We start from the raw sequence: 25,165 nt of genomic DNA on the forward strand, positions 1-25,165 counted from the left end.
AGCACCTCTCCCGTAATATAGCTTAGAAGCAAAATGAAATAAGCACAACAAGGCAAGTGAAGAGGGGAGATCCCTGCACGTTTATTACATCATAGAGTAACGTTTCAGGGGCACACCTTCTTCATGTTCTTAAATCCGCCTCCATGGATACTATTCTTTAGCTCAAGTGAGTGCTTTTTTGAGTTGAGGACCGTCTGTTACCGCTGTTAAAATGCCTGTGCATTAGGCTCATGAGACATGGGATGTGTTCAAATTTGTACAGCGCCCAAATACTGTGGAAGTGTCTGTCTTTTGTTTTGTCCAAAAAGCTCAAATGTACAGTTTCTCTGCTGGCTAAAACCTGCAGAGAATATGACCCATATACCATGAACCTATAGTAACATCTTTAATTTTCATCCATATAATTAGTTGGAGGTTTTTGTCTCTCCCCCATTATGCCCTAATGAATTCCTTTGAATCCTTTGAAGCGTGCTCATGTTTCTCGCAGCTATAAGCCCTTATGTACAAGGTACTGGAAAACGGACTAGTCATTCATTTGCAATAATCCGTGTAGGATAATATTTCCCACCAAGGACTCTGGGAACTGCTATATGCCTAAAACTACATCTACCTCAATTACTTTGTTTAGCTTGGAAAATCGCTTGAGCCAAACAATACCTGTACCTGCTGGCAGCAATATCCGATATTCTTTAGAATGATTCTATACATGTTCAAAGCTGCCCCAGGGAGGCTACCTAAACGCTGCTCACTGCAAATAGTTCCACATATATAAGATTTGTAGGATTGTGGTTGGCTGGTTAATATAAAATAACAAATGGAAGCTCAGTTAAGTCCATAAATCTTTGGACAGAGACAACTTTTTTCTAATTTTGGATCTGTACATTACCACAATGAATTTTAAATGAAACAACTCAGATGCAGTTGAACTGCAGACTTTCAGCTTTAATTGTCATCAGTGGGTTGAACAAAAATGTGAGGAACTAAAGTGTTTTTTTTTTTTTTAACACAATCACTTCATTTCAGGGGCTCAAAAGTAATTGGACCATTGACTCAAAGGCTATTTCATGGGCAGGTGTGGGCAATTCCTTCGTTATGTCATTATCAATGGAGCAGATAAAAGCCCTGGAGTTGATTGGGGGGTGCTTATATGTGGAAGATTTTGCTGTGAACAGACAACATGTGGTCAAAGGAGCTCTCCAAGCAGGTGAAACAAGTTATCCTTAAGCTGCAAAAACAGAAAAAACACATCCAAGAAATTGCTACAATATTAGGAGTGGCAAAATCTACAGTTTGGTACATCATGAGAAAGAAAGAAATCACTGGTGAACTCAGCAACATAAAAAGACCTGGACGTCCATGGAAGGTGGATGATCGCAGAATCATTTCCATGGTGAAGAGAAACCCGTTCACAACAGCCAAACAAGTGAACCACACTCTCCAGGAGGTAGAGTATCCATATCCAAGTCTACCATAAAGAGAAGACTGCATGAAAGTAAATACAGAGGGTGCACTACAAGGGGCAAGCCACTCATAAAGGCTAGATTGGATTTTGCTAAAAAAAAAAAAAAAAGAAAAACATATAAAAAAGCCAGCACAGTTCTGGAAAAACATTCTTTGGACAGATGAAACCAAGATCAACCTCTACCAGAATGATGGCAAGAAAAAAGGCGAAGGCGTGGAACAGCGCATGATCCAAAGCATAGCACATCATGTATAAAACATTTGGGAGGCAGTGTGATGGCTTGAGTGTGCATGTCTGGGACACTAGTGTTTATCCATCATGTGACACAAGACAGAAGCAGCCGAATGAATTCTGAGATGTTCAGAGACACTGCTCAAATCCAGCTAAATGCAGTCACATTGGTTGGGAGGCGTTTCATAATGACCCAAAACATACAGCCAAAGCAACCCAGGAGTTTATTAAAGCAAAGAAGTGGAATATTCTTGAATGGCCAAGTCAGTGACCTGATCTGAACACAATTGAGCAGCATTTCACTTGTTAAAGACTAAACTTCGGACAGAAAGGCCCACAAACAAACAGCAACTGAAAGCCGCTGCAGTAAAGGCCTGGCAGAGCATTAAAAAGGAGGAAACCCAAAATCTGGTGATGTCCATGAGTTCAACACTTCAGGCTGTCATTGCCAGCAAAGGGTTTTCAACCAAGTATTAGAAATGAACATTTTATTTTCAGTTTTTTAATTTCTCCAATTACCTTTGAGCCCCTGAAATGAAGTGATTGTGTTAAAAATAGGCTTTAGTTCCTCACATTTTTATGCAATCTTTTTGTTCAACCCACTGAATTAAAGCTGAAAGTCTGCAGTTCAACTGCATCTGAGTTGTTTCATTAAAAATTCATTGTGGTGATGTACAGAACCAAAATTAGAAAAAAAGTTGTCTCTGTCCAAATATTTATGGACTTAACTGTATCTAATAATAGAGACTATTGAGGCATGATGGGAATTGAAGTTTGACAGCTGGAAGTCTACATGTTTAGCATATCTGGTTTGTGCGCATTTCTATAATAACAGTAATTTTTTGTTGTATGTTTTTTTACTTTAGGGAGACATTACTTCTATTCCTGAACTTACAGACTACTTAAAGGTTTTCAAGTAAGTAGTTTACTATAATTATGGTTATTGGATCTTTTTCCATAGCTATCTTAGTCTTTACCATCTATTCTCCATCCTTGGAAAAAGATCCCAAAAACGAGTGCTTTTTCTTTAACTGTATGTGAAGAAATGCATGAACATAAAGCAGTGATGTCTTACACTCGGCTCTCAAGTTGTTGTACTGTAGCAGGTGGCACATCTTTGATACGCACTGAAAATATTTTATATTATCTACATTATCTACCTTAATTTTGCTTGCCTTGCCCAGATATTAGTACTGCAGAAAGAGAAATATTTGCTTATGAATTCCAGTACTGCTTCTAGGATTTGCTTGATGCAGTTGTTTCCCAAACAGCAGACCATGACTCCACCAATAATGATTGCGTTGGTTATGAGAATCCACCCACACCCACATCCACGTGATCTTCACACAATAAATGATGTCTGCACTCTGCTATATTTAGTGCAATACCCAGCAGCTCCAGATCATCCTCTCTGTTATCTAATTAAATTTTGGAAGGACACCAGAGAAAGTGGGCATGAAACTAGCACTGTTTCAATGTTCAGCTTGTGGCTGCGCCTGTAGAGAAATGAGCATCTGAAAGAGCTAAAGCAGACACAATATGTCATACTTGTCTCTGGTTTAGTTTATTAATTTGGATTTGTAGGTGTAGGAAGTTTACACTAAAATGTGTATTGTTCCTTGCGAGGGCTAACTGAAGAATTGCTGAAAAATATAAGGTAGTATCCCATTGGAAGTGAGCATATACTATATTTATAGTATTTTTTCTTTTTTCCCCCAAATAGAGAACAGCCTAGATAATACCTTGTTTCCCAGTTACTCTTAACTATTGGTGGTCTCTATTCTATTTGCCTTTGTTGTAACTGCTTAAAAGTTTATATTCGGACTCCTGGCCTTTCCAAAGACACATACAGGGAGGGTAGGGGTCACTGAAGCATTGGCTTTCCATACTGTAGAACAGAGGTCCCCAACCTTTTTTTACCCGTGAGCCACATTCAAATGTAAAAAGATTTGGAGAGCAACACAAGCATGAAAAAGTCCCTTGGGGTGCCAAATAAGGGCTGTGATTGGCTACTTGGTAGCCCCTATGTGAACTGGCAGCCTACAAGAGGCTCTACTTGGCACTACACTTAGTTTTTATGTAACCAAAACTTGCTTCCAAGCCTTCAAAAATTAGCACCTGCTTTGAGGACACAGAGAGCACCATCCAAGGGGTTGGAGAGCAACATGTTGCTCACGAGCTACTGGTTGGGGATCACTACTGTAGAATGTCTGACTTGCAGAATGTGCACCTGATAAAAAATATAATGTGCAGCCAAGACTGAGTTTGGAAACTAGTGGATATTTGCGCAATGAAATCCCAGTTATGTGGTGCCAACATTTCAGCCTGTGTTGCCTAAAGAGACACTATTTCTACATTCTTTTTGTAAGTGTGCAATACAAATATTAGGAGAATGTGTTTGCCCCAGCCCACAAAAAAACAAATCTGTGAAGCTGTTATTTAAGGTGGCCAAACACAAGCAGATTTAACCTGCCACTTTGGCCCCTCAGACCCAGTTGGCAACTTATCTGCCCATTATGGGGCCCTCAGATGGGTGTATTCGAATGATATCTAAGTTTTTCAGCCAGATATCATTTGAATAGAAATCTGGCAGGTTTAAAAACCTAGACCACGCAAGGACCATATCTGCTTGGGGTCCTTACCCCAATAGCCTGCTGTGTTGTTGTTGTTGTTGTTGTTGTAGTTATCCAGTCATTTGGCTTTCTCTTCAGCCCATTTCAAGGTGAGCAAATCTGGTAAAGATTCTCTTGTTTAGAGACCTCGAATGAGCAGTTCTTTTCAATGTATGGACAACTTTACTATACTTAAGAACCCTTCCTCAGGAGTGTTTTTTACTGTGCTGCCCTGCATTCAGTTTAAATGCATTCAGTCACAAGGGACTGCAGGAAGCATCCAGCTCTTCTTAATGGGGCTGTACCGACAGGCGCATGATGCATTCAGAACTTACATGCACCTGTGTCCGTACTGGGCCATTTAAATTAATAGGGTGGGTTCATTCCTGCGCTCCCCTGCAGGTGAACACATTTAAACTGAACGCAGCGAAAATGCTCTTGAAGAAGAACCTTAAAACTGTTAGTTGGTTCTCCCCTCTATTGAGCTGAAAATTAAGTGCATAGTGTCCTTTTAATTGGCCTCTACACTGCCTGTTTATTATATTTCTTACAGGGATGGTAACACCAAAAATGAAATGAAAAATGAAAGTGTTTTAAAGTAATTAAAATATAATCTGGTAAACCTGGTGCGTTTGCTTTAGAAAACACTACTATAGTTTATATAAACAAGCTGCTGTGTAGCCATGGGGCAGTCATTCAAGCACAGGATACACAGTAGATAACAGATAAGTACTACTATAGTTTATATAAACAAGCTGCTGTGTAGGCATGGGGGCAGCCATTCAAGCACAGGATACACAGTAGATAACAGATAAGTACTACTATAGTTTATATAAACAAGCTGCTGTGTAGGCATGGGGGCAGTCATTCAAGCACAGGATACACAGTAGATAACAGATAAGTACTACTATAGTTTATATAAACAAGCTGCTGTGTAGGCATGGGGGCAGCCATTCAAGCACAGGATACACAGTAGATAACAGATAAGTACTACTATAGTTTATATAAACAAGCTGCTGTGTAGCCATGGGGGCAGCCATTCAAGCACAGGATACACAGTAGATAACAGATAAGTACTACTATAGTTTATATAAACAAGATGCTGTGTAGCCATGGGGGCATTTCTACTGGTTATAGCTAAAGCTCTCGACTTTTCTGGGAGGTCATTTATAGTGTTTAGATGCTTCATTCTGATCAGTGAAACAACCTGGCAGTCAAAACACCACCACCTGTTCGGTGTTTTGCCCTTATTACTCATTTTAATTGCTTATGATGTGTATCCTGTGTGTCAATGCCGTTGTTTTTTGGATTTGTTTTGTTATACAACCTCTCTCATTTGCTGCAGGCCAAAGAAACTGACCCTTAAAGGCTACAAGCCGTATTGGTGCACATTCAAAGACACATCCATTTCTTGCTACAAGAGTAAAGAAGAATCAAATGGAACTCCAGCTCATCAGATGAACTTAAGAGGTAAGAAAAGCCTTTAGAAGACGCAGTGATAGGAAATCTACTGTTCATTTACGGTCCATGTTTCCGGTATGGATATGGAAAGAGAAAAATGTTGCTGTTTCTTGGTTGGTGGGGGTTAAGCGTCTGCTTTTATGCTTGTATAGAGTAACTCCATACAAAGATCCCTGCTTAGTGTTTCAGTCTTGCAATAAACACACAATGATGTCAGCTCCCAGTACAGAGAAATGCAAAAATAGACTGGAATGCCATTTTGGGAACACTGACACACACTGGTTCCTGCTGACTATGCCTACAAGAATTTTTCCAGGAGTTGTGCTCATCATTATGTCAGGACATCTTCAATAAACTCTACCTAAAATCTTAAAGGTGTATTTTGGGCCCAACCCTCCCTTTGGGGGTTAGGGGCACTCATTGATACATTATTAGAACATTACATTAACCCATTTGCCTATGGTGGTACCATAAAATATGGTGTTGGATAAAATAAAAACATGTGATGTACCCCCCACCCATGTAGACCTCCTCCTTCCTCCCCCCAGGCCAACAACCCCTCGGGGAAATGCCCCATACTCCATACTTACCCCTTGTCGCAGATTCTTCCAGATTCTTCCAGCGGAGTTCAACGCATCCATCTTCCGTCTCCTCTTTAAGCTGACTGGGAGATCGGCAATTTCTGTGTAATTCTGCGCATGCGCAGTTGCAGCAAACCAGCAAACTGCTGGCTTACAGAGGAAGCAGAAGATGGATGCGTGGAACTCGCTGCAGGGTCAGACTGGGGGGCCCGGGGCCCACCAAGACTGCGGTCCAGGGCCCCCGTCCCCTTACTGTGACACGCCATGCGGCGCCCCATCAGCTGCGTGTCGCTGAAAATTATTTATTTTATTTTTTTTTTCATTTTAAAAACGAGCATCGGGAGAGGGGGTCTGGCCCGGCGGGAGCCCATGAGGGTCGGGGCCCACCATGGTTTTTACCGGTGTCCTGCCGGGCCAGTCCGACACTGCTCAGCTGGAAGAATCTGCGCTGAGGGGTAAGTATGGAGTATGGGGCATTTCCCCGGGGGGTAGTTAGCCTGCAGGGAGGGGGTTTACGTGGGGTGGGGGGTACGGGTTTTTTTGCAAAAAGGGTTTCCTTCTTTAAGTTCATCCAGAGCACTGCAAAGGGGAGAAATGTTGTGTTTACATCAATAGCAGAAATGCTTTAGTACACCGTTATGTTCATCTAGGGTACTACAGGTATGGGATACCGTTATCCAGAAAGCTCTGAATTACGGAAAGGCCGTCTCCCATAGACTTCAGTAGCTTGTACTTGATCCAAACTAAGATATAATCAATCATCATTGGAATCAGAACAAGCCAGTTTGGTTTATTTAAAGTTTAGATGATTTTCTAGTAGTAGTTGAGGTATGAAGCTCCAGCTTACGGAAAGATCCATTATCCGGAAAAACCCTGGTCCCAATCATTTTGGATAACAGGTCCCATACCTGTACTGGAATAGTGAATATGCTTGAACTCTGACCAATACTTTTCTTTGTTTACATCCAGGACAGAAGTGATAAAATGATCACGCAGTATATAAAGGGTTCTGTTGCTGTGTTACACTATGCAATTTAGTTCATAGCCCAGTGATCCTTCTAGTTTTGTTCATCACAGCCACTAAACGAGAAGTGAGCATTCTCTGGTCATTCCAGCACAAATCTCAATTCATTTAGGTTATAGGTAGGTTTCATCGACGTTCTCTGTTTAGCCCAATATGGCTTATACAGCACATTCAGCTGTGCAGAGGGTAAGCTTAAAAGGGAAGTAACGTCTAAAATAGAATAAGGCTAGAAATGCTGTATTTTGTATACTAAATATAAACATGAATGTACTGCACCACAAGCCTAATCAAACAAATGATTTATGGTTTCAAAGTTGGCCACAGAGGGTCACCATCTTGTAACTTTGTTATACATCTTTGCAAGACTAAGACTGTGCACATGCTCAGTGTGGTCTGAGCTGCTTAGGGATTGTCATAAATTATCAAAACCACACAAGTCAAATAATATCTGCAAGACTGATTAAAGGGGACCCGTCACCCCCAAAAAAATATTCAAAATCCTATTTTATCACATTAGTCAAGCAAAATGAACTTTACTTACACTATATAAATTATTTGAATCTTGTTTCCTTCAGTCTCGGAATTAACAATTATAGCATGTAGGCAGGAGCTATTTTGTGGACACTGTTATTAAGACAAGCCTTGTATCATCTCAGAATCTTGTTTGTGCACCAGAATGGGGGACCTGATGTCCATCCCCATGCCCTGGTTACACAATTAAATGGTGAAGAGAACGGGGGAATGTGGGGAGAGCAGTGACATGTAGGAAGTGCTGAATGGAAAGTGAAAGTAATTGTCTGCCCCGCCTCTATGCCCAGCGCATAGAGGAGGGGCAGACAATATTTGATTGACAGCTGAGATTTTTAAATGAGCTTACAACAGCTATGGATGTTTTAATAAAAAATTTTGGATTTCATGTTTAATTTGAAAAGGACTTTTATTATACAGATGTTTGTTTCTGGTTGACGAGTCCACTTTAATAATCAGAATATACAGACTGCACTGGGTCCTGTGTTGTCATGTAATCTAATGTGGATTTTATAGTATTTGTATTGTTTAATACAAACTTTCTCCAACTCTGCAGAACCAGTGGCTGCAGCAAAATAATCCTCCAAATAGAATCCCAGTTTATCTGTTTAAATCTGGCTCCATGATCTTTGTCCCTGCAGCTGGAGTTGGAAACGGTAAAGGGGATGTAAAGCCAGAATAAAATCCAATACAAATCTCTACACAGTCGCAGACTGCTCTACAGGGAAACAAACAAAGCTGCTTGAGTTCTGCATGGCTGGGAAGTAAGGCGGGGGGCTCCCCCTGCTGTTAATAAGTATGATTGTTTCCCTGCAGAGCAGTTAGGGACCGTCTGACAATTCCTACCCACAGCAGTAAATGAAGGGAGAATTTCACTGCAAACAGTCAGGTTTCTTATAAAAACGGTACACATTTTTTAATTAAAGTATATTGGAGATAGGTTTCTTTTTCAAAAAAGAAAGTAAAAATTTGATTATTTCTTTTTGCCTTTATATGCCCTTTAATGTAATAAATCCTGGATTGTTGTATATGTACATGTATATTGTATATTTATGTACTGTGCATCCTAATCTCTGTGTGCAAGGAACACCTTGCATACCTTTGTCAACCAGTTTTCTTGTATTACTTCTGCAGGTTGTGAAGTGACACCAGATGTTAACATATCCGGTCAGAAGTTCAACATTAAACTCCTCATACCAGTTGCTGAGGGCATGAATGAGATCTGGCTCCGCTGTGAAAATGTAAGTGTTTTGGTACTGAATATTTAATCATGCAACTGAATTCATAGTTCTAAGTCCATCTTAATGACTTGTCCTCTTTTCACTTGCCCTGTTCTGACGATGTGTTACAATTACAGTGCTCGGGGGATGGTTTATTTTTACATTAAAGTGATAGCGACACGTTCCTATAAAAATCATAGGAACGTTTCGGTATCAAGCAGGTGCTGCACCCGGAATAGTTCCCCCCTCAAAGAGGGCGGAGTGACCCTTCCATAGGCTGAAGTCCTGTTTTTATTTCTAATTAGCCCAGTGTTGGACTGGGACACCAGGGGCCCACCCAAAAACCTTAGACCAGGGGCCCACCCGAAAACCTTAGACCAAGGGCCCACCCGAAAACCTTAGACCAAGGGCCCACCCGAAAACCTTAGACCAGGGGCCCACCCAAAAACCTTAGACCAGGGGCCCACCCAAAAACCTTAGACCAGGGGCCCACCCAAAAACCTTAGACCAGGGGCCCACCCAAATACTTTAGACCAGGGGCCCACTCTCAGTACTATTATTCTTCCTCTATTCTCCTAGTCTCTTTTCTTTACATACTATAATCTATTATTCCATTTGTTTTCATACCTCCCAACTGTCCCATTTTTAGAGGGACAGTCCCTCTTTTGACAGCTCAACCCGCACTCCCTCGTTTGTACTGGAAAGTCCTGATTTTCGCTGCAATGAATAGGCAGAAAAAGAAACAATGTTTCTAACTTAATTGGCTTTTGGCAGAGAGCCCAAAACAGCCAGAGCTGCAGATAAGATACTTTTGTAACAATTTTGAGATAAGCAAATAAGTAACAATATAAGATAACAGGTCTCTTGGGAGAAGTTAAGGTGGCCATAGACGTAGAGATCGGCTCGTTTGGCAATATCGCCAAACGAACGGATCTCTCCCCGATAAGCCCACATTGAAGTGGGTGATATCGGGCTGATCCGATTGGTGGCCCTAGGGCCCAACGATTGGATCATAATGCATCTGATACGGGTGGTCGGATTGCGAGATTGCACACATACATAGATGCAGATGTGATCCGAGGGGATTTTTTAATCTGCCCGATTGAGATATGGCCAAGGGGATTTTATCTGCCAGATCGGGAAAGCCCGTTGGATGGCGTCACACATGGGCCAATAAGCTTCTGACTCGGTCTGTCGCCAGCTTTTATCGGCTCATGTATGGGGGCCTTTAGACTCACAGCTTAAAGGGCAATTCACGTTCATAAGCTGCCAAATTTTGTAAAATGAACATGGTAATTAGGGAATGTGGCCACAAAACTGGGTGTGGTCAAAAAAATTGCAGCGCTTTTGTCCCTCTTTTTATTTCGAAAATGTTGGGAGGTATGTGTTTATCCTCTTTGTCCTCATAAAAATAGGAAATGGCCATGAAACAGGCCAAATGTTTAGCAGCACGAGGGCCCAATGACACTTGGGCCCACCAGGAGTTTTCCTGGTATCCCGGTGGGCCAGTCCAATACTGAATTAGCCTATGGAAGGATCGTGCCGTCCCCAGCCCAGCGTCACTGAAACAGCACAGAAGATCATTTAGTCGGGATGTCGGGCTATTGCAGGTTCGCAGGGCTGGGGGCGGCTTTGGGAACTATTCCGGGTGCAGCACCTACTTGATACTGACATGTTCCTATGATTTTTATAGGAATATGTCGGTATCGCTTTAATATGTAGATACAAATACTAATACACTTTTCTCTAATGGCAGGAAAAGCAGTACGCACACTGGATGGCAGCTTGTAGGTTGGCCTCCAAGGGCAAAACCATGGCAGACAGTTCTTATAATCTGGAGGTGCAGAATATTCTGTCTTTCTTGAAGATGCAGCATCTTAACCCAGACCCCCAGTTTATTCCTGATCAAGTCAACTCCGATATAAACCCTGAATGTGTTGTTTCTCCTCGATATCTGAAGAAGTACAAGAACAAGCAGGTACTGTACAATCTCTAATGCAGAGCGGCTCCTTTGGTTAGAATAACATGCACCACTGCGTGACTTTGCTTTCTAATTTTATATTTTCTTTCATTTCTCATCTTTGTATGAGTTAAATGGGGATTTTAAAGGGATCCTGTCATCGGAAAACATGTTTTTTTCCAAAACGCATCAGTTAATAGTGCTACTCCAGCAGAATTCTGCACTGAAATCCATTTCTCAAAAGAGCAAACAGATTTTTTTATATTCGGTTTTGAAATCTGACATGGGGCTAGACATTTTGTCAATTTCCCAGCTGCCCCTGGTCATGTGACTTGTGCCTGCACTTTAGGAGAGAAATGCTTTCTGTCAGGCTGCTGTTTTTACTTGTTAATGTAACTGAATGTGTCTCAGTGGGACATGGGTTTTACTATTGAGTGTTGTTCTTAGATCTACCAGGGAGCTGTTATCTTGTGTTAGGGAGCTGCTATCTGGTTACCTTCCCATTGTTCTGTTGTTAGGCTGCTGGGGGGGAAAGGGAGGAGGTGATATAACTCCAACTTGCAGTAAAGAGTGATTGAAGTTTATCAGAGCACAAGTCACAGGACTTGGGGCAGCTGGGAAATTGACAATATGTCTAGCCCCATGTCAGATTTCAAAATGTAATATAAAAAAAATCTGTTTGCTCTTTTGAGAAATGGATTTCAGCGCAGAATTCTGCTGGAGCAGCACTATTAACTGATTCATTTTGAAAAAATGTTTTTTCCCATGACAGTATCCCTTTAACTTGTACTTGTGACCAGTTGCTCCTTTTGCAAGAAACATTGAAGGTATCAAAACAGTTCAGCATTCCTTGCCTCCCGCCCCATAAATCCCAGGCTGTTTTCTCATGGGATTTGACATCAGATGTAACTTTTCTGTCCCCAGACCCACTGGGCCGCTGTGTGATTTAGGAATTGCTGCGCCAGGAGAATGCGAGGAATGTGTAACTGCAAACAGAAGTAAACAGAGTTATCTAGGAAAATAATTAAATGTACTCAAAGCGTTAATTGGAATGTTTTAGAATGCGTGTGCCAAGATTTTCCACTTCAGGGGTTAATATACATTTGGTGCCGATTTTAATGGGGATATTTTACACATGTGAGTTATACATGGCTTTTAAAACTAAAAACTGCTGAAAAAAAAGAGGGAGTGAGCCCTACTCCCACTCCAGTGGGAACCTTTGCAGCTGTTTGTCAAAGTCCGACACTAATCCCCACAGCTGTCTCTGCACATTCTCCCTTTCAAGTGAGAGGAAGAGAAAGCAGCATTTGTTTACATTGAGGCACTTCTTCTGTGCCAGGGACTCTGCCCAAACTGCTTAGTGTTGGCACATGCTTTGTATAGGACAAAGTAGCAGTTATTTCAAACTGTCCAGCAGCATATACCGGTACCTTAATAAATAGCAAATATTTAAGGTGTTACTGTGCACACCGGCTGCTAATTTAGATCCTATGTTTGCAAAAATGCCTCCTAAAATATAAGACAAACAGGCTCTGTTAATATGTTCCATTTATTTTCTGTACAATATCAGGGAAAAGCCAACTGAGGGCATCAAGATCCTTTCTCTGCATATCTGCACTTATGTGCTGGCAATGCCACATTATGGGGCACATTAACTAAAGGGCGAAATGACTAACGCTGGCAATGATTCGCCAGCGTGACGTTATTTCGCTGATTTACGTTACGGGCGCAGGCATCACTTCACAAGCAAAGGAGATAGAGGCTAGTGTTGCTTCGCACTCTAACGCCAGGCGAATTTTCACTCTGGCGAATGAACGTAACTACGCAAATTCACTAAGATGCGGATTTTACTGAAAGTTACCTCATTTTCCAGACTTGCCTTCGACCAGCTCAGATCAGGCGGAGTGGAATGGAGTGCATAGGACTTCCACAATTTTTAGTGGAACATTTTTCTAAGTCCCAAAAAACGCAGGTTTCGCAGGGCTGGGGGCGGCTTTGAGGGGAACTATTCCGGGTGCAGCACCTACTTGATACTGACTCATTCTTTTGTTTTTTTTTAGAGTGATAGCCTGCAAAGGTCCGTAAACTTTTTTTTGGGTAACCGGGTTCCCCCCTCCATTTTCTCCAACATAAACTATACAGTGGGCTCATGTGTAGGGTAATATAACAACTCTATTGTATTTGTTAAGGTTCCCTGGACTTGTGTAATGTATTTGCTGCAACATATACGTCCATTCAACTTTATCATTTCCCACCATATGCAAATTAGACATGAGTGAAGACCTCTAGCGAAGTTGCGCTAAGATTTGCGAGAAAATTCTCCAGCGTTCAGTGCCCTAGACGCAACTTTGCATTTTAATAAATTAGCATTGTCTTAGCGAATTTTCGCATGGCAAAGTGTTGCGATGGCTGTGAAGCCGTCGCTGGCGAATTTGCGCGGCTTAGTAAATGTACCCCTATATTTCTTCCCCCGCTGAACTAAACAGAATCAAAATTTCACTACCAGGGCTAAAATTGCATTGGTGTGTACAGAGGGTGCATCAAAGCAAACTGGCTGCCCTATCTCCTATGAAAATATGCAAACAAAGAATATTATATATAATAAATGGGACTTGCTATATAAAGGAGAATAAATGCTGGCTAGACACTGCAGTTCAGGTATGGGACCTGTTATCCAGAATGCTTGGGACCTGGGGTTTTCCTGATAACGGATCTTTCAGTAATTTAGATCTTCATACCATAAGTCTACTAGAAAATCATGTAAACATTAAAGGAGAAGGAAAGTCTTCTTGCATTTAGGGTGCCAAATGTTAGGCACTCCCAAGTGATTGTATTGACTTACCTGAAACCCTGGGCCAGTGCTCCTATCAGCAGAAAACTGCACCAGCCCGGGGTTATTCCTCTTTTTTTGTGCAGTAGAGTGAAAGGCTGAACTTTATCTAAAAAGTCGCCTATTTCATTCTACTGTGCATTCGTCTGCCCTGGAAAATTTGAAGAAAGAAGAAGCCGGAAGAAGATCGCTCCGTGGTGCTCACTGGTATAACCCTTGACCGGTGCAGTTTTCTGCTGATAGGGGCACCAGCCCGGGGTTTCAGGTAAGTAAATACAATCACTGGAAGTTGCCTAAAATTTGGCACCCCAAGTGCAAAAAGACTTTTCTTCTCCTTTAAATAAACCCAATAGACTGATTTTGCTTCCAATAAGGATTAATTAGATCTTTGTTTGGATCAAGTATAATGGACTGTTTAGTTATCACAGTGAAAAAGGAAATCATTTTTAAAAATTCAGATTAATTGGATATAATCGAGCCCGTGGGAGATTGTCTTTCCGTAATTCAGAGCTTTCTGGATAATAGATCCCATACCTTTATTAATAACTCCCTTTAAAGGGTATCACAACCCAAGCAGAATACAGTAGCCATTCTATAGTGTTGATCCCTGTGCTTCTTGTTTGTATATGTCTGTCCATTAAGTGCCGCAATGCTTCACCAATTCCCATAAAGCTCTATTCTATGCTTCCTTCCTCACTCCTGCGCTTGTGCATTGTTTTGCTTCCTTTTCTGTTGGATATTATTATTTGCATGTTTTTGCCTGCAGCTTTTTCTGTGCTTGTTGCTTTAAACCTCATGCTTTTGTTTTTATTTCTTCCCGCTTTATATTGTGCCCTCCTCTCTCCACGCTGCCACCTACAGCCAGGCTATGTAAGAGACTTGGTAAGTGACCGCAAGCAGGGACTAATCTTGTCTCACATGGACATGTTTTTGTGGGCTGAACTGTTATTCAGTCTAAACTAGCTTTTCTAATAAAACTGTATAACATCAATGTGATGGAGCTCAGTAGATCAGCTCCATCACCTGCTGCCCATAACTGTATAATGCAGTGAAATACCCCTCTGTTAATAAGACTGGCATCAATATCATTTCTATTGACTAGGCTGGTGAAGCTGAAAGCCTTTCCATTAGAAAAATGCTGGTATAGGTATGGGATCTATTATCCGGAAACCCAATATCCAGAAAACTCCGAATTATGGAAACGCCGTCTCCCATATACTCCATTATTATGAAATAATCTAATATCTTTAAAATGATTTCCTTTTTCTCTGTAATAATAAAACAGTACCTTGTACTTGATCTCAACTAAAGGCCCCCATACATGGGCCGATAAAAGCCGCCAACAGACATCATCTTATTGGCCCGTGTGTGGGGCCCTCCGACGGGCCAGATCTCTATCGGTCAGGTTAAAAAATCCCATTAGATTGCGGCTGCATCTGTGCTTTTATGCAGTCCCCCATATCGGAAGCATTATGGTCGTTGGATCAGCCTATCGCCCACCTCAATGTGAGCATATCGGGGAGAGATCCGCTCGTTTAGCGACACCGCCAAATGAGCAGATCTCTACGTCTATGGCCACCTTAAAGGGGACCCGTCACCCAATAAAATGATTACAAATCCTATTTTTTCACATTAGTCAAGCAAAATGAGCTTTAATTACACTATATAAATTATTTGAATCATGTTTCCATCAGTCTGGGAATTCATAATTATAACAAGCAGGCAGGAGCCATTTTGTGGACACTGTTATTAAGACAAGTCTTGTATCATCTCAGAATCTTGTTTGTGCACCAGAATGGGGGAGCTGATGTCCATCCTCATGCCCTGGCTACACAATTAAATGGTTAAGAGAGCTGGGGGAATGTAGGGAGAGCAGTGACATCTAGGAAGTGCTGAATGGAAAGTGAAAGTAATTGCTTGCCCCGCCTCTATGCTTAAGGCATAAAGCAGGGGCAGGCAATATTTGATTGACAGCTAAGAATTTTAAATGAGCTTATTACAGCTATGAATGCTTTAATAAAAAAAAGAAATTGGATTTCATATTTAATTTGAAAAGGACTTTTATTATACAGATTATGTCTGGGCGACGGGTCCACTTTAAGATATAATTAATCCTTATTGGAAGCAAAACCAGTCTATTGGGTTTATTTAATTTTTACATGATTTTTTAAGTAGACTTGAGACATGAAGATCCAAATTAGGGAAACCCCCAGGTCCCAAGCATTGTGTATAACAGATCCCATACCTGTACCAGTACCCTTGTCTGGAAACCATCTAAGGGTCAAGCTTTCTTCCAGAATACCTTCCATACTTTCCACAAAGCCAGAGATTCTTGACCTTTATGGCTTGGGGCCCAATAGCTGGTCACAATGATTCAGGGTGTATTTCCCCTTTATAAGTCAATAGAAGCTAAAAGAAGGCACATAATAAATAATTTAAAACGAATTTGTGGGACCTTGAGCCAACTCCCGTCTGGGTCCCCTGGGGATAAGCAAATCTCTGGGCTGAACCTGCTCGTCTCACCCTGTATCTCTTTGCATGTGGCTTTTGCAAGTGTTTTCAATTACCCAAGTCCACACTGCCTGTTTGATATACAGTATGTTTTTAACATTCACAGGAATTTTGAGACCTGGCTAAATGGGAGAGTTTTCATGAGGTTGTTTACTTGTGATATTTTGGACTGTTTGTGGGCTTTTTATATCTGCAGTCTGTTCCAAGTTGCAGTACGTTCTGATCACAAAGTATGTGTTTTATACATTCCTTTAAATGCATTTTTGGAACAGACATACTGTGCCTAATATAAAGTAAATATCTACCATATTTATTGCTTGGATTGAAGTGTTCGTTTTGGCTTATTATAACATTTGGACGCAGCTTATTTACATTCCTCTTCCCAAAGCTACAGCTCGTACAAGATCGACGTTGGAACCCCACTAATGAATCCAATACCTTGTTATAATAACGATTTCTGTTGCACGTTGCCAAACTGGAGGAAAATAATTCTATCAGTAATTCTCTTGCAGTCATTTATAGCAGCCCGACTTTCAAGGGAATATTACTCCCCACCGCCTGCTGAAATACTGTAATATAACATGTTAAAGGAATGTTTACATGATGTTTATTAGTGGAGTTTAGCATTATGCTGATCGGCTTTCCAATCATTTAACATTCACGGGAGTTGAACGGCATTACATGTTGAATAGTTCTATATTTCTTCTCTTTCTGTGTCCTCTGCTAGTAATGTTTATAGAGTGGGTTTTGTTATAAAGGCTCTTGAGAGGTGGCCCAATCAAACGAATGCTGGTTTTTTTTTTTGCTCCGTCAAATGATGGCTGTGTGAAGCTTTTATTTCAAGCAAACTAATGTTTCTAATCTTGTTCAGATCACAGCCAGGATCCTGGAGGCACATCAGAATGTAGCACAGATGAGCCTGATTGAGGCTAAAATGAGGTTTATTCAGGCCTGGCAATCTCTGCCGGAATTTGGCATGACCCACTTTCTCGCCAGGTCAGTAGACAAAACTGAATACGTTTGGATAAAATTAACAAGTCTGTTTATGTGCTAAATCTTTGTCCATACACTTAATATGAATCTTCAAGCACAAAGTGATTATATCTAAATAATTTAAACTGTTGTACATTTTATTTATATATAGTGTATATAATATGCAGTCCAGATATCGACTCCCAAACATAAGACATATGCCAGTGCTAATCAAAAAAATAAATAAATACATCACTATTTTGGATTCGGCCAAATCCTTTGTGAAGGATTCAGCCGAATACCAAACCAAATCCTAATTTACATAAGCAATTTAGGGGTGGGAAGGGTAAAACATTTTTTACTTCCTTGTTTTTTGACAAAAAGTCACATGATTTCCCTCTCCTTCTTCGGCCGAATCCAAATCCTGTTTAAAAAAGCTGAATCCTGGCCGAAACCGGATCCGATTCCTGGATTAGGTGCACCCCTAGTAGAAAACATTCACGCCCAATATACAAAAACATTTTCACCACTCTTTATTGCACCATGTTCACGTCATCGAAATTCGATCCTGACGACGATCCCCAGTGGATTGAAACGCGTTGATGTGAACATGGTGCAATAAAGACTGGAGAAATTTTATAAATGATATCTCCACAGCAAAAGACTTGCTTGAAAAATACCTTTTTATTGTGCAAAATCAACGTTTTGGTCACTTTATTCAGGTTGTCTGAATAATGTGACGAAACGTTGATTTTGCAAAATAAATGGGTTCATTTATTCATTTTTTAAGCAAGTCCTGTGAGTGCTAAGTTCTTGCTGTGGATGTATTTGCTGATTTTTTTTTTGTGTTCCCTCCATTACTATGTGCAATATCCAAGGGGTTGGTGAGCAACATGTTGGTCACGAGGCAATGGTTGGAGATCAGTGCGCTAAATTAATAAGACTAAGTTTTACCTGCAACTTACTTGCTGCTTTCAAAGTAAACCTCCCAACTTGGCTGCCCTTTTATTAGACACCAGTGGGATCACCTGACTATAGCTGGGAAGGGTGGGAGCTACAACATGGAGCTGGTCACTGCTCCTGTATAACTATAACAAACAAGGGAAAGTTGTGCTCACCACTCATTTTTAAAACCATTAAGCGGGGGTGCAATGAGGCTGTGACCACATTCTTTTTTTCTTATTCAGTTAGAGCAGTGATCCCCAACCAGTGGCTTGTGAGTAACATGTTGCTCACCAACCAACCTCTTGGATATTGCTCCCAGTGGCCTCAAAGTAGGTGCTTTCTGGTTTGGAGGCAGGTTTTGGCTGTGTAAAAATATGGGGTACTGCCAAACAGAGGCTAATGTAGGCTGCTCTTTGAATGAAAAGGTTGGGGACCCCTGATTTAAAGTCTTACTGAATTCTGTTGTGATTTATAAAGACTCCATCACCTTTAATAATGCTATGAAGTTGTCCTGGCCCACTTATTTTAATCTGACGTTAACTTAAAAATGTGGTGTATTGTCCATGAATAGTTTGCTTAGGTAGGGTAACTCTGTGGCATGTTCTGGGACAAGTATTTCTGAAGTTTTTTCTAGATCCCATGAAGCCAGAATCAGTGCTGTCATGGCCAATTATGAAGCACGGAATTGATGGCAAAGTGCATAGAATCGGCACACGTCACAATGTTTCTGCACTTTACATTCAGCAGCGTTGTATTAATGAGGAGTGGGCTGGGGTGGAATTTGGGCTCACTTTAGACTCTAGTGAGTGTGTACTTATAACTATTTGTTTTGCAAAGAAGAAAAACAATGAAAACATCGGCGTACAAGTACATGTAAGCTTGCAGGTGCCTAGCAAACATTCACTGGAATATGTTTATGCATTACCTTCACAGAAAAATCAGTAACCAGATCAAATGCGATGCAGTGTTGTGAATGTGTAAATTCAGCAGCAGTTGTTATTAGTGTGTTATTAAAAGTTAAGTGGCCCTCTAATGCACTAAATTGTTTTCTATTGCTGGAGATAATGACAATATTGCAGCTGCCACTGGGAGTATGAATTATATGCCTCTGTGGGAACGTCTCATATTTTACATTCTTCCAAACATATTTCAGCAGCACTCCGATATATAGTGAAAATTCAATTTATTTGTGCAACAGGTGAAGTAGCAACGTTTCAGGCTTTAACCAGCCCTTTATCAAGCTTAGCTTGATAAAGGGCTGGTTAAGCCCAAAGCTTTACCTGTTGCACAAATAAATACATTTTTTCTATTGCTGGATATAAAGCCTAAGCTTGATAAAGGGCTGGTAATGTTGCTTCACCTGTTGCATAAATAAATAGAATTTTCACTATATCGGAGTGCGGCTGAAATACTGTATGTTTGGAAGTATGGATCGGACCTGAGCAGACAGTCGGCACCCGACGCTACAAAAAACGGTGAGGATTGTGTAGCACTACTTTGTGTGTTTGCTCATATTTTCTCTTGTCTCCTGCAACTATATTAGTAAGTCTTGTTTAGTTGTTATTGCATTGGCAGGAGTTATTTTATATATGCCGTCCTGTAGTTCCATAAGATATCAGCCAGTCTCTGCTGGGGTGTTGAACATTTTGGGCACATGTGGGAGATCTTTAGGGGCTCAGTGCAGCAAACTGACCAGGCACCGTGTCCCTGTTTTAAATCTTTTTTTCCTGCACTGTGAGGAGAGTGCGCATTGCTCTGTAATTCCTGCTTACAAACTAACGGCAACACGTGTTGTACAGGTTCCAAGGAGGCAAAAAAGAAGAACTGATTGGAATTACATACAACAGGCTGATTAGAATGGATGCAAGCACTGGAGATGCGATCAAGACCTGGCGCTTCAGCAACATGAAACAGTGGAACGTCAACTGGGAAATAAAAATGGTAAATGTGGAATTTCATTGGGATCGCGCTGTAGAGAAGTCGCTGTGGAATGTTAAATGCAGAAAATGATTTCTTGCTTCTTTTTCTAACCGTAGACAAGACATTATTTTGAAGCTGCATTTAAAGTGTTTGTTGCCCCCACACCACTTGCATATTCTAGCTTTGTTCTCTATTCTTTATCTGGTTAATACGACAGTATAAGCAACTTTGATTTATCTCTCTGTATTCCATTGAAGTTATATTGCACTTTTCTACTTATGGTGTTTTGCAAATGTGTAACTTTCAGGAAGATCAGACAGATGAATGCTAGCCTTAGTAATAGCGCTTAGTGAGCCAGGAGTGAATTTGTGGCAAATTTCCGATTTTCACTGCCGGCGAACAAATGTTGTGTAGTTGCCGGGAAAGTTTAACCAGCGTCAAAAAGTTACAATTAAAGCAATTAAAGCACACCCATTGACTTTCAAGTTGTCACCGGCGTCAGAATTGTCACCGGCGACTAATTTGACGCCTGCAAACTGATGTCAGCGTCAAAATTTGCATTTCGCGGGGAATTATCGAATTTTTCAGCGAAACTAGACAAATTCGCCCATCACTAATGGCGCTTCATTATTGTACTGAGTAGCAGCCCTCCTAGTAATGATTAAAAGTAATATTATGATTATTATTAATAACATTAACATAACTGCAACATTGTACAATTAATGGGTGTAGACATTTAAAATACAGGTATGGGACCCATTATCAGCAAACCTGCTATCCAGAAAGCTCAGAATTAAGGAAAGGCCGTCTCCCATAGACTTCATTTTATCCAAATAATGAAAAATTTGAAAAATGATTTTCCTTTTTCTGTGTAATAATAAAACAGTAGCTTGTACTTGATCTCAACTAAGATATAATTAATCCTTATTGGAAGCAAAACCAGCCTATTGGGTTTATTTAATGTTTACATAATTTTCTAGTAGACGTAAGGTATGATGATCCAAGTTATGGAAACATCCATTATCCGGAAAAAATCAGGTCTACAGCATTCTGGATAATAGGTCCCATACCTGCACAGGAAAACACACATAATCCACCAGTAACTAACACAAGAGGTGAAGAGGGGTTTGTTCAAAAGAGCTGAATATGGGGGTGTTTGTAGGTGCTGAAATAGTGTACAGAATGCCAAAAATAATCCACTGGGGCTCATTTATCAAAACTGGGCAAATTTGCCAATGGGCAGTAACCCATGGCAACTAATCAGATTGCTGCATTCATTGTTCTACTTGCAGCTGGCTTTAAAAAGTTAATCACTGATTGGTTGCTATAGGTAACTGCCCATGGACAAATTTGCCCAGTGTTGATAAATGATCCCCACAGTGTTCCGTAGCCCTTAAAGCTACATACACAGATAATTTGTAAGTGGGAGCAGAAAGCTTTGCACATCCCCCAGGTATTTAGCTAGTAAGTGATCAGGTCCATGCACTCTGCTAAACAACATTATGAATGTGCTTCTTGTAACAATCCATATTGTGCCGGCAGGTGACTGTGGAGTTTGCAGATGAAATGCGTCTGTCGTTCATATGTGCCGAAGCGGACTGCAAAGTAGTTCATGAATTCATCGGCGGTTATATTTTCCTGTCGACGCGAGCAAAGGACCAGAATGAGAGCCTAGACGAGGAGATGTTCTTCAAGCTTACCAGTGGTTGGCTGTGATTCAATTTACCCATGAGCTTTTTTTTTATCTCTACATATGCTGCTTAAAAGAAGAATAAAAATAAGCTTGAAATGTATCCATCCTATGAAATGTTTTGCATTTAACAAGATCTGTGTGCGCTAATTTGGACACCTCGATTCACCTAGTTCTGCCTGAGGTCGGTGGTGGGTATTTGCTAAGCAGTTTTGTCTGGCAGTGACGGGATTTATCCCACCCGAGCTATGAAAGGGGATGAGAATCCGAAATAGAGTCCTGCACGGAACCAATTTCTAAGACCCCGAACCTGCATATTTATCCACTTTGATCCACTACCCGCAACTTCCTTTTCCGCAACGTGCCGACCACCATCAAACAGGAAGTGATGTTGCTGCAAACCGGAAGTGACCTCATCGAAAGTGGACGGGACAGAAAAATTTTAAAAATAGACAATATAAGATAAGAAATTTAGATGAGACCCGCGACCCGCATCTATACCCACACCTGAAAAGCCTACCCTCGTTCCGCAGGGTACCCAACCCGCTGCAGGACTCTAATCCGAAAGCCATTTACCCACACCAGGACCCAGGCGCTTAAACTATCCAACATCTATTTATCACGTGTAATGCATGGGGTTTTTCTATTTGCCTAATAATGGTGACCTCGCGGTTTTTAAACTCTCCTGCCTTTTAACCCTTTGGAGGGGGGCAGAGTGCACACTTGCTTAGCACTCAGGGTTAACCATTTTCAGCTGGTCATTTCACTACATCAGATCAAACTGAACTCTCTGACTGTCCTGAAAATGAAAAGTAATGTTCCATCTGTAACCTGTTTTCTTCCTTCGTATATCGTCTTCGCTTTCATTCTGTCTAACACCGTATAGTATTATGACAACACGTAGTATTCACCAGCGTACTCACGTCAGATATGCAATATTTCGTGACAATATGAAGTAAAGGTCTAATGAAGTATACATTTTTGTGTAACTTATGTACAAACACAAATTTTATAATAATTGTACAGTTTTATCTTTTTTTTTTTTGGTTTGTTTTTCATTAGCCACGTTTGCCTTAGATCTAGTGTATCTGCATTTGATTGTTATGCCTGTATTGATGTATGCCTTTAAAACATATGCCTTAATATTTAGAATCAACCTATTTCACTACAGTATGTGTCCCTGTTTTTGACTGAATTATGAGATGGTTTTTTTTTTTTTCATAGATTGGACAGACTGCAGATAAGGTGCCTTGGGACTAGATGGTGCTCAGTTATTATTAGACATTGATTGTAATAAAATATGAGGACGGGCCTAACTGAACCTTGAGTCTTGTCAGCAGTTGTCTTCAACCTGTAACTCTTTCTCTGTTGTTGAACTTCAAGGAGAAGGAACATCTTCTTGCACTTTGGGTGCCAAATGTTAGGCATCCCCAAGTGAATGTATTTACTTACCTGAAACCCCGGGCCAGTGCTCCTATCAGCAGAAAACTGCACCGGCCCGGGGTTATACCAGTGAGCACCACGGAGCGATCCTCTTCCGGCTTCTTCTTTCTTCAAATTTCCCGGGGCAGACGCATGCGCAGTAGAATGAAAAAGCCGACTTTTTAGTTAAAGTTTGGCTTTTCACTCTAATGCGCAGCCGCAAGAAGAAGTAAGAAACCGGAAAAGAAGCGTTCTGTGGTGCTCACTGGTATAACCCCGGGCCGGTGCAGTTTTCTGCTGATTGGAGCACCAGCCCGGGGTTTCAGGCAAGTCAATACAATCACTTGGGGTGCCTAACATTTAGCACCCCAGTAGTTAACGACTTTCCTTCTCCTTTCAGTGTCCAACAACAGGAGAGCTGCAGGTAGAAAACTGCTACAGGAATATTCTATTTTATTTTACACCTCAGGAGGGAATGCTTCTATATAAAAAACAACAAATAAATTAATTAATACATTATATATATATATATATAATGGTATACTAGTCTCTATTGGGCCTGTCCAAAAGGGCCCATGATTTTTGGGATAAAGCCCCCAGTTCCTAAGGGCATAAGCATCAAAAACAAAAAAGGTTATCCCAAAACTCAATATTATATCAAAAATATCTACTCTTTATTCATAAATCATGTTAAAAAATAGGCATACAGACCACATGGTATTCCACCTTATGCGTTTCATACCCCCTGGTACTTATTTATAGGCATGATAGGTTTATGCAATGCCTATGAATAAGTACCAGGGGGTATGAAACGCGTAAGGCGGAATACCATGTGGTCTGAATGCCTAACATGATTTTTGAATAAAGAGTAAATGCTTCTTTATAGCCAAATCCCACTTTGCTGACACAGGCTTTATATTCGACAAATAGAAAGGTGATTGGAATCCACTTATTTATTCCTAACCTCGGAACATGCCTTTCTTGAATGCCAAAGCCAAAAGAATCTGATTTGTGTATCTACAGAAAGTGCTGTGAGTTATTAGTAATGCCTGGCCATTAACAGATATATAATACACAAAAGCCATGAATATCTTGTAAATGATATCCTTATAAACGGTGAGTTCTGATGTCATTTCTGTCACATGACTCATTGAAACTTGTGTATTATAATAAATAAATTACCCCCAGTTGTAAAATATGAGGATATTAGAAGTTACCTCGGAGTTCCATGACCTGTATAAAAACACTCGGCCTTCGGCCTCGTGTTTTTATATGGTCATGAAACTCCTTGGTAACTTATAATATCCTTATATTTTACAAGAGGGGCTACTTTATTCACTATATTATATATATTCACACCACAGCCCATTAGTGAGATATATAGTGAATAAAGTACCCCCTCTTGTAAATTATAAGGATATTATAAGTTACCGAGGAGTTTCATGACCATATAAAAACACGAGGCCGAAGGCCGAGTGTTTTTATACAGGTCATGGAACTCCGAGGTAACTTCTAATATCCTCATATTTTACAACTGGGGGTACTTTATTTATTATAATACACAAGTTTCAATGAGTCATGTGACAGAAATGACATCAGAACTCACCGTTTATAAGGATATCATTTACAAGATATTCATGGCGTTTGTGTACGATATAGTAATATCTATAGGTGCTGAGTAATGCAGGTAATTGTACATCAAGTCATCTTCAATTTTCACTGTATCCAAAATCGAAGTGTTAATTCACATAGATGGGAACCCGTTTGCCTGTTCCAACCCCAAGTTTCAGAAGTGT

General features: G+C 40.7%; 1 protein-coding gene across 7 annotated transcripts in view; it reads left to right on the forward strand.

Moving 5' to 3' along the window:
• Positions 1-23,115, forward strand: part of fermt2.S (FERM domain containing kindlin 2 S homeolog) — a 76,583-nt gene extending 53,468 nt beyond the window's left edge. For 5 of the 7 annotated variants that reach the window (XM_041575192.1, XM_041575193.1, XM_041575190.1 and 2 more), the window contains 8 exons: positions 2,560-2,609; positions 5,651-5,775; positions 9,034-9,140; positions 10,876-11,097; positions 14,771-14,791; positions 17,292-17,416; positions 20,137-20,278; positions 21,800-23,115. In XM_041575192.1, coding sequence (XP_041431126.1) covers positions 2,560-2,609; positions 5,651-5,775; positions 9,034-9,140; positions 10,876-11,097; positions 14,771-14,791; positions 17,292-17,416; positions 20,137-20,278; positions 21,800-21,973 — 966 coding nt within the window. In that variant the 3' untranslated portion in view covers positions 21,974-23,115. The remainder of the gene's footprint in view (positions 1-2,559; positions 2,610-5,650; positions 5,776-9,033; positions 9,141-10,875; positions 11,098-14,770; positions 14,792-17,291; positions 17,417-20,136; positions 20,279-21,799) is intronic. The other 2 variants (XM_041575191.1, XM_018232360.1) reach the window with 1 other exon arrangement.
• The last annotated feature ends 2,050 nt before the right edge of the window (positions 23,116-25,165 follow it).

This window comes from Xenopus laevis, chromosome 8S (assembly GCF_017654675.1).
Source record: "Xenopus laevis strain J_2021 chromosome 8S, Xenopus_laevis_v10.1, whole genome shotgun sequence".
Lineage (NCBI taxonomy): Eukaryota > Metazoa > Chordata > Amphibia > Anura > Pipidae > Xenopus > Xenopus laevis.